The sequence below is a fragment of the Arachis ipaensis genome, chromosome B3, assembly GCF_059453495.1.
Source record: "Arachis ipaensis isolate K30076 ecotype BB chromosome B3, ASM5945349v1, whole genome shotgun sequence".
In the NCBI taxonomy this organism is placed as follows: Eukaryota; Viridiplantae; Streptophyta; class Magnoliopsida; order Fabales; family Fabaceae; genus Arachis; species Arachis ipaensis.
The window spans coordinates 135,137,185-135,154,757 of NC_142438.1; the positions used below are offsets into that span (position 1 = coordinate 135,137,185).

At 33.7% G+C, this 17,573-nt stretch overlaps 2 protein-coding genes across 2 annotated transcripts; both read left to right on the forward strand.

Moving 5' to 3' along the window:
* Positions 1-1,211: 1,211 nt before the first annotated feature.
* Positions 1,212-2,390, forward strand: LOC107634688 (uncharacterized). The gene has a single exon (XM_021117430.1). It carries the CDS (start codon positions 1,212-1,214, stop codon positions 2,388-2,390), a length of 1,179 nt encoding a protein of 392 aa, XP_020973089.1.
* Positions 2,391-8,362: 5,972 nt separating this feature from the next.
* LOC107631261 (uncharacterized protein At4g22758-like) lies at positions 8,363-9,176 on the forward strand. Its single transcript, XM_016334645.3, has 2 exons — positions 8,363-8,755; positions 8,995-9,176. Exons 1-2 carry the CDS (start codon positions 8,485-8,487, stop codon positions 9,174-9,176), a joined length of 453 nt encoding a protein of 150 aa, XP_016190131.1. The 5' UTR covers positions 8,363-8,484.
* The last annotated feature ends 8,397 nt before the right edge of the window (positions 9,177-17,573 follow it).

Genomic DNA, 17,573 nt, shown 5'->3' on the forward strand with positions numbered 1-17,573 from the left:
AAAACTAATATCTCGAGTTCTTATTAGGTAATAACCCAACACCATATCGATCAATGTCTCCAACTACTAATCTACACTCTGTAGATGAAAAAGAACAATGTTCCAATATTAGTGATATTAGTAATTCGGGTATCACACGTGAAGCATATGATAGCCCATGTCATCAGATAAGTCAGCAACATCTTCAACAAACATCAAACAATATCGACCCGTTACAAAGCCAGCGTATGTTAATATGCTTTTATTACTTAAAGACCAAATATTTAACTTTTCAATTGGTCTATTAAAAACAATCTTTGGCATATACTAAATAATTATTATAGATTCATTGGAGTACACAAATCGAATTAGATTGCAAAGGAATGCAAGACTGAATAGGAAGACTATGCTACTTCAAAAGAGACATGGTAAGATAAGCATGATAGATTGTAATTATCACAAAGCTAAAATTTTATTTCTTTTATCTTTAATACTACCTTCATAATATATATTCATAATTCAGCTGATTCAAACATTTAACATATATTTATTTTTTTTTATAATATAAAGTACTTGATGTATTATCTCTAATGATTACAGGAGCAAGTACATCTAATTCAAATTTAGATACTAAAGAATTAGAAGAAGTGTGCATAGCTGAAAAAGAAAGACACTTGATACAAAGAAAAACATTCTTGAAGGAATTGACTATAAATCTTTCAAAAAATTTTTAAGAAGTTGAAGATATTATTGAAAACATGACTATATTAGATGATTATGTGCAAATTGAATACCCAGCCATATTCGATGTTGCTAAGAATGCAGGTAATTTAAGAAGTAGCAATATCAGCACTTTATTATTTACTATTGTTTTGCTTTTTATAAACAAAAAAATTATCGTTTAGTGTTCAAGTTTTAAAATTCAAACTAAGATATGGTTATATATTATAATTTTTGTATTTGAACATTGATTTATTGCAATTCTTATTGTTTGATTAACGTGCATGTAAAACTTAAATCTTGAGGTTGGCACAATGAAATTGTATGCATTCTTCGATAATATTTTATAAATATTATTTTTATACTTAACATGGTGAAAGAAAGGTATATTTTTATATAAAGTATTTGTTGCAGATATAACTGAAACAATTTATTATCTTGGTGATTATTAGATGTGATAGATATTGGTGACCTAGAATTTTTTTGTCGGTATTACGACGCCATGATGTGGTATGAGGAGAGATCAGAGAAGTCCAAAACAGGATCCAATTTTGAGTTCTCAATATCTTGTATGCGAGGGAAGGTACAACTGCCGTTTTGAAGCACTTGATCGGACGTTCAGGGATCTTATATCAGTTACCGATCAACATAAGACACATCAACCATTTGGTGGTAAGGTTGTTGTTCTAGGAGGTGATTTCAGACAGATACTTCCGGTGATTCCGAAAGGAAGTAGACACGATATATTGGCATCCGCTATTAACTCATCCCATCTGTGGTCATTTTGTAAGGTTCTGAAACTACATACGAATATGAGGCTTCTAATGTCTTCTTCGGATCAAGATGAAGGTGAAATGAAGAGATTTTCTAATTGGATACTTGATGTTGGAAATGGAAATATTGGCTCTGTTGTTGGTGATGAATCAGAAGTTGAAATTTCAGATGATCTATTGATTACAACTATTGATGACCCTCTCTCTCATTTGGTAGACTTTGCATATCCAAATTTGTTGCAAAACATGTCAGATTACAGGTATTTTCAGAGTAGGGCAATTCTTGCACCCACGCTTGAGAGTGTCGAGAAGGTAAACGATTTTTTCTTGACAATCTTTCCAGGGATGGAAAAGGAGTATTTGAGCTCTGACACATGTCAAGCTGATGAGAATGAAGATGTACAACCAGAGTGGTTCACACCAGAGTTCCTAAATGACATCAAATGTTCGGGACTACCCAATCACAAGTTGACTTTGAAGCCAGGAGTCGCTGTAATGCTACTGCGAAACATAGACCAGACTTCAGGTTTATGCAACGGGACAAGATTAATAGTTAACGAACTTGGCAGCAACGTAATTGGAGCGACGGTAGTGACCGGTAGAAATATTGGAGATAAAGTATACATTCCAAGAATGAACTTGATCCCTTCAGATTCAGGATTTCCATTTAAGTTCCAACGGAGACAATTTCCATTGACAATATGCTTTGCAATGACCATTAACAAGAGTCAGGGTCAATCATTATCACATGTACGACTTTATTTGCCAAAATCAGTGTTCACTCATGGACAACTTTATGTTACTTTGTCAAGAGTTAAGAGTCGCAGTGGCCTCAGGGTTTTAATTCTAGACGAAGATGGCAATCCAAAGTCATCAACAACAAATGTCGTGTTCAAAGAGGTTTTTAATAATATTTAGGTAAGAATAATATTATTTTTATTTTAATAGCATGTTATGATTTATACTTTTGTACAAATATTTATTATAGATATAACTAATTTATCTATAACTCTTTTTTCAGATTTGAAATGAAATGTGTAACAAGGAGCACAACATCCTATGCCAATTGCTTTTCTAATGAAGTTAGTAAGATACTAGGTTATCGATCGATAAATTTTTATTAGCTTTTTATATAAAATTTAGTGTAAAATTAACATGCTATTATTACAGTTATATATGTTCTTATTTTTTTCATGTCTCCCTCCTTATGGTTTAAGAATATTATAAACTTCAAACTCTTCTATTTATATTTTACTTTGAATAAAGATAAAACAACATATTTAACACGTTTATTATATAACGACGATGATAGTGTTATACTAAATTTTAAAAAATATATGGTTATAAAATATTATTTTTAATTTAACTTATCAAATTTAAATATAAGCCCGTGCATCGCACGGGTTTAACACTAGTTAATTAAATTTGAATAATTTTCCATTTAAAATTTAAATCAAATCATGATTCCCGTCAGAATTAAATTAGGATTATCTCCCTCTCTCAATACGGTGTAAACTCTTCTCTCACTCTCTCATCGAAGCAAAAGCTGGTACAATGCCGCCACGGTTACCAGTCGCTGTCAGACATCGCGCCAACACTCTTCCGACTGGCGCCGTCGTCCGCACAGGCCACCGTACGTAGGGAGGACGCGCATATTGTGTGAGTCGGGCTCACAGCACCGCAGCAATCCGAACGTCCAGCGCCTCCATCGCAGCCGGTTTGTGCCTTCTTCCTGTCGCTGGATGTTCACTTTCTCTCTGAATGTGGATGGTTATTCTTGGGTGCTTAGTTGTAGACGATGATTGCTGGTTATGATCTATACACGTTCACATTGGAGGTTCATTTTTGTATGAATTTGGATGTTCAGTTTTCGTGAATGTTTATTCTTCGAGTAATTCAACAAGATCCAGTCAGCAGCGCTGGGATGATGCGAGCGCGAGGTTCGGGGCTGCAACTAGGGGTGGCAAACAGGCCTAAACCCGCCGGGCCGGCCCGCGTAACTCGCCAAAAAAGACAGGTTGGACTGGAAAATTGGGACCGCCAAATAGGAAAAGCCCGCCTAACCCGCACCGCTTAAACCGCGGGCTTTGGCGGGGCGGGACGGGCTTTCCCGCCGTGCTTAGTATTTTTTTGGCAAGGGGTATTTTTACAATTTTTTTCCCAAAATCCAACTTCCTCCAACCCAACTTACAAGAGAATGAAGATAAAAATTGAGTGTTTTGGATTATGTTTATTTTGTTTTAGAGACAATATTTATAATTATGTTTTGGATTATGTTTATTTTGCTTTAGGAACAATATTTATAATTACAAAGACTTTAATGTTTGTGAATATAAAAATTATACTTTGTTTATACTTTTAGAAATTATAATAGTCAAAAAGTAAAAAACAGAAGAGATTTTTTTATGCCTTTATATATATTATGTAATAGTTGAAAGTAAAAAAAAAAAGAATATTTGGCGGGCTTAGCCCGCCGGCCCGCCAACCCGCCGTTAGGCAGGGGCGGGCTAGAATTCTGGAACCGCCTCACTAGACGGGGCAGGGCGGGCCAACCCGCAAAAAGGACGGGCTTCTGGCGGGGCGGGGCAGGGCGGGGCGGGCTTCCCTGCTTGCCACCCCTAGCTGCAACTCACGTCGGTGACACTGACAGTTGCAGGTCACGGATGTTCGGCCGCGTGAGGAGTGACAGAGGTTCTTTCGGCGAGGGCGTTGGCGCGAGGAAGAGGGCGTTGACAGAGGTTCTTCGCGCAGAAACAGAACGGTAGGATGCAGGTTGCTGCGCACACGGCGGGGCAGCGGAAAAAGGGGGTTTTCTGCAAAACAAACAATGGGATTTTTTGGAGGGTAGGTAATGGTGGGTAATGAATGGTTAATATGAAAGAATTTGGAATAAATTGGGGGTAGATATCACAAAAAATAAATAGAAATTAGGGATAATAATGTTTAATTTACATTATTAATACATATTCGGCTAAATAAACAGTCCATTATACATATTGTATAAATACCTCATTGTCTCTCTAGCGGGACTCTATATATATAATCTTATTTATTTGATAAACATTGTAATTTAAATCCTATTATCAAGAATTCCATTAACTTTATTTTCGTGTATCATTTTATGAGGAGGACGATAATAAGATACTCTTACATGTAAATAAATATAAGTTTCTATTTCAAATGTGTATCAAAGTTATTTATCATGTTAGACAGTAAAGGATGGTCGTCTTATCAACAAAAAAAACTAAATAAAAGAATTAAATACATGTAAAAGATAAATGTGGATTTTTTTTCAGATGTTACAGATAAAAAAAGTAGGTGACAGGTGTAATTAATTTTTAATTAGTTAGTGTTATTAATTTTTTAATATGAAATTATTTTGTTAACCTTTATTTTTTGAGGATATAGGATTAGGATTTAGAATTTAAAATTTAAGATTTAAATTTAAAATAAAAAATAATTTTAAATATATTTTTTTGATATATTAGTTAAGAAACTCCCTAATTGAATTTTTTAAAGTATTATTTATGCATCAAAATCAGTTACTATATATGTATTTGTGTATAAATATATTTAATTTAATTTATTTTTAATATGTATTTTATATTTTTATATATATATATATATATATATATATATATATTTACTGGTGACTAATTTTAGTGACCAAGGTTACGAGAACCAGACCGATTAATAAACCGATAAGGTGACTGATTTACTGATTCACCAATTTGACCGAAATTCGACCGAGGTTCAACCGGTTTAATTAAATATTAAATAAAGTGATGGTTTGCATTACAATTGATGAAATTACAAATAATGGCAGGAGAAGGCAGTTTATGCTATCAAAGCTAAAGCTGTAGATTCGTAGCAGTTGCAAAGACTTCTAAAACCACTATAGGCCTCAACTGCAAATGTGTAATGCAATTTAAAACACTAAACTAAAAAAGTATTATCAATTAAATCTTTCATACACAACAAGGTTTGCTGCCAAGCTTTGTTATACAATAAAAACTATGTGCTTCCCATTGGCATTTATAAACATGGTTGATTCAAGAGAGTTAGTGCCTTGCTATGTTGGAGCATTTTCTCATCCTCCTACCTTTTATGCACTTTCACTCTTAAACTTTATCTCTAATTAAATAGCATTTTCACCCATTAATTTATAGCAGCTCATTTTTACTTAATCATTTTAGTATGTCTTAGAACTACTATAAATTAGGTATTTGAAAACTGATTTACTGGGATTTCAATTATCAGAAAAAGCAAACAATAACCATTATCATATTGCCATTACAAGCCTCAATCAGAACCATTAATATGAGAAAACTTTGCAACAATTTTATCCACAAGTCCAGTACTAGCTAGAAACTCTCCAGATTCCAGTACTAGCTAAAAACTCCCCAGATGATAAGAATAATGAACCAACAATATTCCATCTTCTCCCCCTCAATCCTCTTCACAACAACTAAGATAACCGCCGCACATGATCAAATTCATAAGCATAAAAAGATTTAAAGTTTTCAGCAATTCACATTTAGAATTCAGAATCCAAAATTCTATTCAACATTACAAAATTAACAAAAGAAAAAGCTGAAGAACTAAAGAATTCTACGAAAATTCATATAATTAATAAAATAAAAAATTAACTGAAATAAAAAACTGAAGAACTCACTGCAGCTTCATATAGTTAACAAAATAAAAAAATTAATTGAAAAATTGAAGAACTCACTGCGTCAGAGAGAAGAAAAAAGGTCCAGAGTCTACGGCGGCAGAAGTGATGCTTGGTAGGACAGAGGTGGCCGACGACAGAAGCTTTGAAGTTCAAACCAACCAGCCGACAAGGATGAGAACAGAATCTTCAAATCGTGCTGCCGATGATAGAAGCTTCGAAGTTCAGACGAACATACGACGACTAAGCCGATTGAAGCTTCGATCCGCGACGGTGGCAACTGCCGGTGGTCATTGCCGGCGTCGATTGGGCTAGGGATGGTGGAGTTCCTTCTGACTTCTGCAGGTCTTCTCGTTGAAGGAAAGGGAAGTTAGGGTTGACAGAGGGCTAGGAGGCGTGGTGACTTCGTTGGGTTAGGTAGGGATAAAAATCAGAAAATCAGAAGGCGGCGAGGATGCGGTGGTCAAATCCGTCGGTGCTATGGCTGCGGGATGCGGTGGCGGTGGACTGCTGGATTGGTGGTGGTAGCTATGCGATGGTTCGCAGAAAAGAGAGGAGAGATGAGTTGCTGCGATGGTTCGCAGAGAAGAGACGAGAGATGAGACGAAGATGGGTGATTTAGGGATTAGGGTTCAGCACTCGTTAGTTTGTTTAGCCTTTTTTTTTTTCCTTAAGGGACAAAAATGACGCGGTTCAGAGGTTTTATTTTCAAATAAAAAATCTGTTAAAAAATCGGACGGTTCTGTCAATTTATTGGTTGATTGCCGATTCAATCAGTTTTTTTATCGATTTTTTTGCCAAACAGTTTCTAGACTTACTCCCGACTAAGTAATCGGTTTTCAGTTAATCTAGTTGAATCGGCCAGTCCAGTTTAATTTTTAAAATTATGTTAGTGACTAATTTTAATATACATCTAACATGGTTATTGAATTTTATAGATTCTTTCAAATTTTACTTTTTTAGATTTACGAGTTATATATACTTTTTCAAAGGATTTTAAAATTTGAATATTTTAATCTGTCTTTTTCTACCAATATTATAGTTTTAAATTAAATGTGATATTCGCATTTTCAATCAAATATATAACATTTAATTTTGTAATATTTTAAATTTTAATAATAATTTTAAAATACTTATGGCAAATCTCAAATCATAAGATAAACTTAACCATGTTAACATGTTAAGACTAAGATAAATTGATTGGTCATAGTTATTATTAACCAAAAAAGACAGAGCACAATAGTGAAAATAGGACGGGGAATAAATGTTTCAGTAGATATAATTAGGGGTGTATATGGTCTGGTTCGGTCTGAAGATTTGGCCTGATCCTAAACACTTTATGGGCTAATTTAGTGTGATTTTATTGGGTCTAGGACCGGGTAAGGGCCTCAAAAATAGACCCGGTCATTATTTTGGGTCGGGTCCGGGTCATAGCTCGAGTTACCCATTCTCGGCCCGGTGGCCCGGTCATCATACACAATTAATATTTTGTATTATTAGTGATGGATGATGGCTATTCTTATGTGGAATTTAAATATTGTAAACCTTAATATTTTGTGTTATTAGTCATTATAAAATTATAAGTTAATGTTTTATGTTTAAAATGCATAAGACTTTAGACTAATATATAATATTGTATTATTTGTATTGATTTAAATATTTGGTATTATTAGACAATATTAGTATTGATTATGGTTATGCTTTAATTTTAGAGAATGGTTGGTTCTTGTTATATTTTTTTAAGTGAATTTTATTATATAAATTGTGAAATAATGGTTGGAGATTAGGTGATTTTTACATACTAAAGACCCGGTTTTCATCTGGTTTTTACCGGGTTTTCACCAGACCCGAAGATGCGTAGGTTTCATCGGGTATAGGATCGGGGTAAGGTCTAAAAATTAGGCCCGGTCTATATTTCAGGTCAGGTCTGAGTTAAGCCAAATCCAGTGTGGCCCGGCCATATACACCCTTAGATACAATGATACATAGATGAATGATCTAAATTAATACACAATCTTTTAAGTGCGTGTATATCTCTCTTAACATCACTGAAAAAGAAAAACAATAATAACAACCATTAAAATATATAAGTAGAAGAATTGAGGGCATTTGAATTTGCATAGCATTCTTCCAAGGTCACTTTATACTCAAAACCTTGCGTTGAATGCTGCTTGTTAGATGCTCTTCTTCTTCTCGAAGGTCGCTGGAGTTTGGAACGGCAACCACTTCCTTTTGTTCCTACAAAACTGTTTGGTGCTACCGCTGCGTAGGCCTTGATCCTTGAACTAACCATTTATATCATACAATCCTTATTGTTAAAGAATTTAAGAATAAGGGTTTATGATGAAGAAGAGTGCTTTTGAGAAGATGGTGATGCAGAAGAACAAGAGCAAGGGAAGCCACGAGGATCAGAAGAAGCAGCAGTGTAACAAGTTGTTGGTGAGTATCAACATACTTGGGAGCGCAGGGCCAATAAGGTTTGTGGTGAATGAAAAGGACACTGTTTCTGCGATCATTGAAACTGCTCTCAAGTCCTATGCTCGTCAAGGCAGGCTTCCTCTTCTTGGTTTTGATCCCACCGACTTCCTCCTTTATAATGCATACTTTGATGGTATCATTCTTTCTCAAGAACACCTTTTTAGGTTTCCATGAATTCTTTTGTATCAAACTCTAAATTTTTAAGCCATAGAAATTCTCTATATCATATGAATAGAGATACATTTAGTGTTAGGGAGTAACAAGATGTGATTTTAGAAGAGTCCAATATTATAATAACATAAAGTTTGGTTCATGAGATTTTTGAAGCTGACTGGTTATTTTTATTGGTTTTTATGAAAACTGCTTTGACAGCTCTGAATCCATTGGAAGCCATAGGATCTTATGGGGTGAGGAACTTTGTGCTGTGCAAGAAGCAAGTGTGTTCATCAAAGCCAGAACCGAACACAGAGCTGATATCTCAGAAAAGCAATGGTGGTAGTGGCTGGAAGGCATGGTTCAACAAATCAGTTGGACTGAAAATTTTATCCCATTGAAGAGATATATCAATTTGAGATATGAAGAATGATGTGGTGTTAATCTATTTGGTTGTTGATGGTAATGCCGAAGATGACCATGGGTTAATCCATGTTTGGATTTTAGGATTTTTTATGTTTTTGTATCTTTTTTTTTTATTCCGTCCGGTTGTATTAATAAGTTTCTTTTTTCAAAAAATAAAAGATATATCAATTTAATGTAGAATTCTTCTACAATTCAGTGTTCTAGCCATGATTGTTCTTTGTTATTCAATAATAATGTGTTTGTTGCAGTTGTGTGCTAGTGCTACTACTAGTTCAACTGCTTTGTTCAAGATAGCACAGACTATGTTTTTAATACCCAAGATTATATATTATATGTTCTTTATTAAGCAAAATATACATCTTGTTTATATGTATATATCGACCTCTTTATTTACATGCAACGCGTACTAATTTTAGACTTTAAAATTAATTAACATGGGAATGAATATGCTATTTGTTTAGTATTGCAATTCATTTAACTTTATGATCAAAGGTACTACTAATCTTATTCTATATATTGAGAAATTTGATATATAATATGCAAAGTGAAAATTTTTTAATGCAATTTCGTTAAAAAATCAACTAGAAATAAAGTAATTTTAACCAATTAATTAAAAAATAGATCCGTTACAAAATAAATAATTTTTCACTATATTAATTTTTTTAAATTTTAAAATAAAAAATAAAAAAGAGTTGCTTAGATTGTACTATAGTTAATTTCCTGTATTTTTTTTATGTGTGCTATGAAGGATAGGATAATTAAGAGCACTCTATGTTATTAAATATAATCCATTAAAAGAAAACAAACACACAAGCCTTCTTAGTAGTCAAAGTTGGAATATTGAAAGGAAAAATATAGGTAATCAACAACATTTTTGAACAATATATAAACAATGTAAATTAATAAGGTTAAAAGAGTAAATTAATCTTAAATTTAATTAGTAACATTAATTTAGGATGTAGTATATTTTTATTTAATTGATGGTTGTTTATATTGTTCAAGATGATCATTGTTTAGCCATAGAATGTTTGATATAGTTAAAACAGAGAAAGTATTGCATTGTAGAGTCCTGTGTCAATTGACATAGCTCGAGTCTAACGTACACATCATGGGTGAGGTTGATCAATGGAAAAACATTCATCAAGATATGTTGAACCAAATTACAAAGCGACTCTATTTGTATGATGACTACCTTCAACTTTGATTGGTTTGCAAGCAATAGAACTTCAAACTTCCCAAGATTCGCAATGGCATCAAAGCTCCGTGGCTGCTATTACCAATTGGTGGCGCTGCTAAAGAACCTTCCAAAGCTTGTATCACTCAATTACCTAGCATTGATAAAGAAACTCTCGACACTCTTAGTCTTGACGAGAAGGGAATTTACCATCTCAAACTGCCAGAGCTGCAATACAATCTTATCCATGGTTCTTATCATGGATGGCTAATAATTGTATCCATATATAAAGGCACTATACGAATGCTAAATCCATTGACAAAGGTTTGCTTGGATCTTTCTCCAATCTCAACTCTACTAGATGTAATTGGGGCTTGGGCCGTGCAAGGTCACTAAAGACATCATATCTGCGAATAAATTTCTAGTTTGGAAGGTTGTTATAAATTCGACTCCAACCAATGACAATATGGAGCTTGTAATTTGGCTTTTTACAAGACGAATAACAGGAGATGGCTCAAATTAACAATGAGTGCCGATGCAAATACATACTTTCAAGACGTTATATTTTTTCAAGAGAAGATATATGCAATAGATGATGATGGCCAGCTATATCACTATTAGAAAAATTATTTTTAGCGGCCATTTATTTTGTTTTTAGCGGTAATAGCCACTAATACATTTATCGGTAATTAGACATTAGTCGTCTTATGCTTTGTCGCTAAAAGATTTTAGCGATAATTATAACATTTGTCGGTAAAAATCTTTTTAATGACCGCAAAAAGTATATAACTTTTAGCGGCTATTTTCTTGGCAATTTATATGGCCGCCAAAAATAGTTCTAAGATTGCAATGTTATTCATTTTTAGTGGTCATTACTATTGCCACCAAAATTATTTTACTGGCAATTTATATGGCCACTAAAAATAATTCTAAAATTGTAATGTTATTCACTTTTAGTTGCCATTACTATTCTGCTATAATTTTAAGACTTTTTTAATTATACTCACTCTTTTAGAAAAAAATAACCTATCTTTTTTTAAAATTTCAAATTAATTTTACCAACAATTATTATTATTGTACATAATATAAATATACTAAAATTAATTATTACAAAATAAAATATTTTATTAAATTTAAAATATTCATACACAAATTTTTCTTGAAAAATAATAAACCATAATACAAATTTAAACAACACAAATAATACTAAAAAAAAAAAGATTTAAGAGTAAATTTACATTATATATTTATAAAATAAAGTGGACTGTCCCAACATGTTTAGACCAAAATGCCAAAGTGTGTATTTTATTTGCCTAACCAAGTTTTCTATTGATGGTGCCAAAAACAAGATCCTAGTTCAATAAAATAGCCACCTCTACTACAATAATAATCGTATATCATTAACACAAATATGTGAAATCATCAAGGGATCACTAGGATCCTCTTGTTTGCAACCATTAACACAAGTATATCAAAGGATTGCATGAGCATTATATACTTTTTCTAGGCATACTATTAGATTTTTTGGTCACTTTCCATCATTTTATGAGGTGAATATATGAATATATGGATATACTCTTCCTATCATTTTCTATCATGGGAAAGTTTTGGAGGCCAGCAATTTTTTAAAAAATTGGCCAGCATTTAACTATAAAAAAATTTTGAATGATCCCACACTGTTGAATTTAATCTTACGCCATTAAAAATATTATTAATGACCAATTAATGATTACAAAACACAAAAATTACTGTCATTTTATCAGGTTTTTTGGTCACTTTCTATCATTAACACAACCTATATGAATATATGATCATCACCTAGCTACATGCAAACTAACAAAAGAGAAGAGATAATAATAAAAGAAAACATCACAAAATAAGAGGAAATATCTAAGGCCAATAAAGGCCCGAGCAAATCAAATGGAGAATATACTCTTCCTTCTCAATGTAATTGATGCAGGAGCATATATCTTTATGTTTGTGTCGTTAATTAAAGTAGTCTAGTTTAGCATATATATATTATATTATGTTATGAGTTAGTCCCACATCGCCCGAGTCATGAAAGTTCCCCCTCCCCTACTAGTATAAATATGCGTATGTACCCCTTTTATTTGCAAGTTGAATTGATTGAGTTATATATTGAAATAAGATGTGTGCTTATTTTCCTCTAGACTCTTTGAGAGTAAGAGGTGCATCCTTGGCTTAGCCAACCAAGGTGAGTTCTTGGCTACTTTCACCATAGTGGGGTTGTTAACCTCGCCAAGATTGGTGGCCCAAGTGACGTCCCGGCGTCAGTTTGGTATCAAGAGCTAGGTCGATCCTCGATTTGCTCCAGTAAAATTTTATTTGGTTCGCGGTACGATCTTAGTGCGGTTCTCTCGCTGTTGGTACGAGTTGTCATCAGTACGGATTGTCTGTTGCGAAGTTCCGGGTAATATTGTTCTTTTCTTTTCTGTTGGTGATTGATTATCTTCGTTCATTATCATCATTGTGCATCCTCATCATCATCATCATCACAACATCAAAGCATCAATCTCATTACATAGTAAAAGATGGCTCCAAAGCGCAGAACTACTCAAGAGATTAAAATGGAGGAGTTACGCCGTCAAGTTAAGGAATTGCAAGAGCAACTTGCAAAACATGAAACTGCTCAAAATAATCATGGCAGGCAGAGTGATAACAGTTCTTCTAGTGAAGAAGATAATGCAAATCCATTTCATTATTCTTCTTCGTCTGAAGATTTGTCTACACGAAGAGCACGACACAACACGACTCACAAAGCTAAAGACTTAGGAATCAAAATTGATATTCCTGAGTTTGAAGGGAGACTCCAACCAGATGATTTCATCGACTGGCTTTGCACAGTGGAAAGAGTGTTCGAGTTAAAAGACATTCCAGACGACAAGCGCGTGAAGCTTGTAGCAATCAAGTTGAAGAAGCATGCGTCAGTTTGGTGGGAGAATCTCAAGCGTCAACGAGAAAGAGAAGGAAGAAGAAAGATCAAGACTTGGGATAAAATGCGTCGTGAGCTCAAGCGCAAGTTCTTTCCTGAACATTACAGGCAAGACACCTTCATCAAATTTCATAATTTGAGACAAAAGTCGTTATCTGTGGAAGAATATACAATGGACTTTGAAGAGCTGCTTATGAAGTGTGACATTCAAGAGCCTGAAGAACAAACAATCGCTCGTTATCTTGGAGGACTGAACACAGAAATTTCTGATGTCGTTCAGCTGCAACCATATTGGACCTTGGATGATGTCATTAGGTTGTCATTAAAGATTGAAAAGCAAAAAACACAAAGGAATAACACTCAGTCGCCAAAGGACAAAAAAGTCATCCTTGATGTTCAACAAGAAGTGAAGACAGGAACTTTTAAAGGCAACAAGGAGCGTGGATCATCAGGTAGGAAATGCTTCAAATGTCAAGGTTTTGGGCATATTGCTGCTGATTGTCCAAACCGAAGGGTTATCACTCTTATCGAGGAAGAGGTTAATGAAGAACCAATTCAGGAGCAAGAGGGGGAAGGTGAGGTTGACTATGCTATTGAAGAAGTTCCACCCGATTGTGGAGAAGCTTTAGTAGTTTGTCGAAACTTGAATACTGCAAGGGTAATAGAAGACGAGAGTTGGCAACGCCACAACATCTTTCACACAAGATGCACGGTTGAAGAGAAGGTTTGCAAGATCATCATAGACAGCGGAAGTTGTGAAAATATTGTTTCAAATTATATGGTAGACAAACTGAAGCTTCCAACTGAGTTACATCCTCATCCTTACAAGTTGCATTGGTTAAAAAAGGAGAATGAAGTTAAAGTAACAAGGCGATGTTGTGTCCAATTTTCTATGGGAAGCAAATATAAGGATAAAGTATGGTGTGACATCATCCCAATGGACGCGTGTCATTTACTGTTAGGACGACCTTGGCAATATGATCGTAGAGCTATTCATGATGGTTTCAAAAATACATACTCCTTTATCAAAGATGGCAAGAAGATCGTATTAACTCCGTTACAACATATAGATGGTCAAAAGAATCAAGTTGAGCTATGCCTTTCCACATCTTTCAAATGCACTCACCAATGGAATCTTTCGCTAATACAAGATGAGCCTTTTTCAACCCAGGGAGGATAATGTATGAGCCTTTTCAACCCAGAGAGAATGATGCAGGAGCATATATCTTTATGTTTGTGTCGTTAATTAAAGTAGTCTAGTTTAGCATATATATATTATATTATGTTATGAGTTAGTCCCACATCGCCCGAGTCATGAAAGTTCCCCCTCCCCTACTAGTATAAATATGCGTATGTACCCCCTTTTATTTGCAAGTTGAATTGATTGAGTTATATATTGAAATAAGCTGTGTGCTTATTTTCCTCTAGGCTCTTTGAGAGTAAGAGGTGCATCCTTGGCTTAGCCAACCAAGGTGGGTTCTTGGCTACTTTCACCATAGTGGGATTGTTAACCTCGCCAAGATTGGTGGCCCAAGCGACGTCCCGGCGTCAGTAATTATTATTAGAAGCGTAAAATAAATAAATTCCACATGTTCAGCCATAACTTGAGAAAAAGATGCAACATTAATAATATTCATGCAACATTTAAACACATTTTGCAAAATTGTGGTGTTTATATTAAAGTGCAGCACACATTTGAACAAGCGCTTAATGTCTCAATGTTAAGATACACTAGCCAAATTCTTAAAACTGTATGATAATCAAGAGCAATTACAAAAGTAAACTTTTATGTTATTAAAATATGAATCATGACCTAAAACTAGCACAATCGTACCTTTATAGACTTCTATGATCCTTTGTAGTAATTTATAGGCTACTTGATCTTATCTAAATTGAAACTAAAAAAGAGGTTCTCAAAATATATTATGAAGAATTGAAACTAAATACCGCTTATACTACTTACAAATAATGTACAGTCCCAGTTCAATAACACTAAAGAAATACTATCTTTAGGATGAAATGTGAAATAACTCAAATGTAATTGACAAATTTTATAATTAGTATACATTATCTTAACAACTTAAGAGAAGTTTGTACTTCAGAGACTGCATAGAATGATCATAAACAATTATAAGAAACAGCCACAAATTCACAATAAGAATATACACTTTGATCTGACCTTTGCTGCAGAATTTGAGGACTCTGTACTTGGAACATGCAATTTATTCTGATCTGAGTCAATTCTCAAACTTAGAATTAGAAATGAAGCACTAGTAGAAGAAAAAGAATTCAACTCTAGTATGTTGAGATGATGCTCTTGAATTTGTTCTTTTTTTCTTGCTTTCAAATGTTTGAAGTGAGGTCTGTTTTATATTATCAATTTGCTTTTTAATTTGCCTCTTCCAATTCCTTGTTCTATCAACTTGTTGGAGCTGTTTCTGAGGGCATGCAGTCCTTTTCTATTTTGTTCCACTAACTCAGCTGGTTAAGGAGCCATTTCACCACTTCTATTGTCCTTGGATTTGCTTTCTTCTTTGGCATGCATTTCTTTCTTACCTCTGCTATCCGAGAAGCTACTCCACTATTTCTGCACTCTTGTAAGTTTGTGTTTTTGCTCTCCCATATTCTAAATTTTGCTTTACTGATGTCCTTGGAGTAGTGAAATTGTCCTTATGTCCTTGTTTTTTGTCTTGGTGTTACACGTGTCCCAGTGTGATGTCAAATGTCTTTGTTCCTTTTTTCTGCAATTCGGTTCTCTCTCTCTTGACATATTTAGTTACTCATCAAAATATAAAGGAATGATATTTTGTATCACTTGAAATTGCTTAAGCACTATGGACTTGGACTAAGAAATAAACAATTGGGTAAACCAAAAAAAAAATCAAACTTATCTTCACAAAGGATCATTAGAATATATTGTTTTTGGTCATCAATTAGTTATTAATATTTAAAAATGTGATTAAAGTATGTTGTTAGATTACTAAACTAAAAAAAATTTATTAATTGTCAAAAATAATAAAAAAAAAAATTCTAACGGCTCTCTAACATTTTTGTCATTGGATAATAATAAAGTTCAATCATTGAGAGCTAAATTAGGTTGATCTAATAGTTTACTTATTAGTCCACTTAATCAAGTGTCGGGAATTGACTCTTAAATAGAACTCATATGTCTTCAATGGGATAAGTTTTGTTTTGTCAACAGCACAAAATTTCTCACCCCATTAGATCCTATGACTTCCAAAATTGTAGGTAAATATGTTTTATTTAGATAAAATATAAGGAATATATTGTACAAAATTATTCTTATTAATTATTTCTTTCTTATACTCATCTACTTATTTGATGGGGTTATTAAAGAAAAAAGAAATTAATGTCACATACCACTCCCTACACTAATTTCATAACAGGGCAATCAACCAAAACCAACATATACATCACGATTCACGAAATGTTGCTTTGATTTAGATGATTCCAAACCCTTTGTATTCGACTCAACATCTTATTCACACCTTCTCAAGGCTCAAATGTCATCTATGAAATGTCCAACCGTGATTCAAAGTGTCTTTCTTTTATTTCTGTCTTGTAAGCCACTTTTCAATTGTTCATTATACATCATGTTTAGGTCTGTTTTACTTCAACAATATTATTTAACATTATTTTTTAACTACTAGAAATAAAATAACGGACAATAACAAAAATACATAAATAATATACAACCGTACTGAAAATAGTTAGTTAAAACTTGAGGGGTTGGGTATGTGTCATGTGTGGACGGGAATGGTGGTGACGGGAGAATAGTAGGAAGATTATGACGCTCGTTGGAAAAATGTGAAAAACTTGTTTGAGATACATCACTCCTTGTAGCGTAAATCAATTACTAACGACGAGAAAAAATGATGCATAATATAACCATAACTTCAATTATTAACCTGGTGAGTAATTACGTCAGGAAGGGGCCATATGTGTATGTTTCGCCCCTACTATTGATAAAATTAACTTTCACTTATAAATTTAATTAATTATATAAAATATTTGCTCCATTTTGTTAAAACATTAGTTATTTAACCAACAATCAACAAAATAATAATAATTGAAAAAAAAAATTGTCGCAGGGAGGGGCCAAATGCATGATTAAGGTACAAATTGCAATGTGTCGCTATCTTCTACTCGATCTCAATTCTCAAGTCAATGACAAGAACATAAACAATACAATAATGGCCGTATAAGGAGGTAGATGCCAAATTT

Coding starts and splice junctions, on each gene's coding strand:
- LOC107634688 (XM_021117430.1), top strand. CDS start 1,212: ATGAGGAGAGATCAGAGAAGTCCAAAACAGGATCCAATTTTGAGTTCT.
- LOC107631261 (XM_016334645.3), top strand. CDS start 8,485: ATGATGAAGAAGAGTGCTTTTGAGAAGATGGTGATGCAGAAGAACAAG. Junction 8,756..8,994: donor TTATAATGCATACTTTGATG/GTATCATTCTTT, acceptor CTGCTTTGACAG/CTCTGAATCCATTGGAAGCC.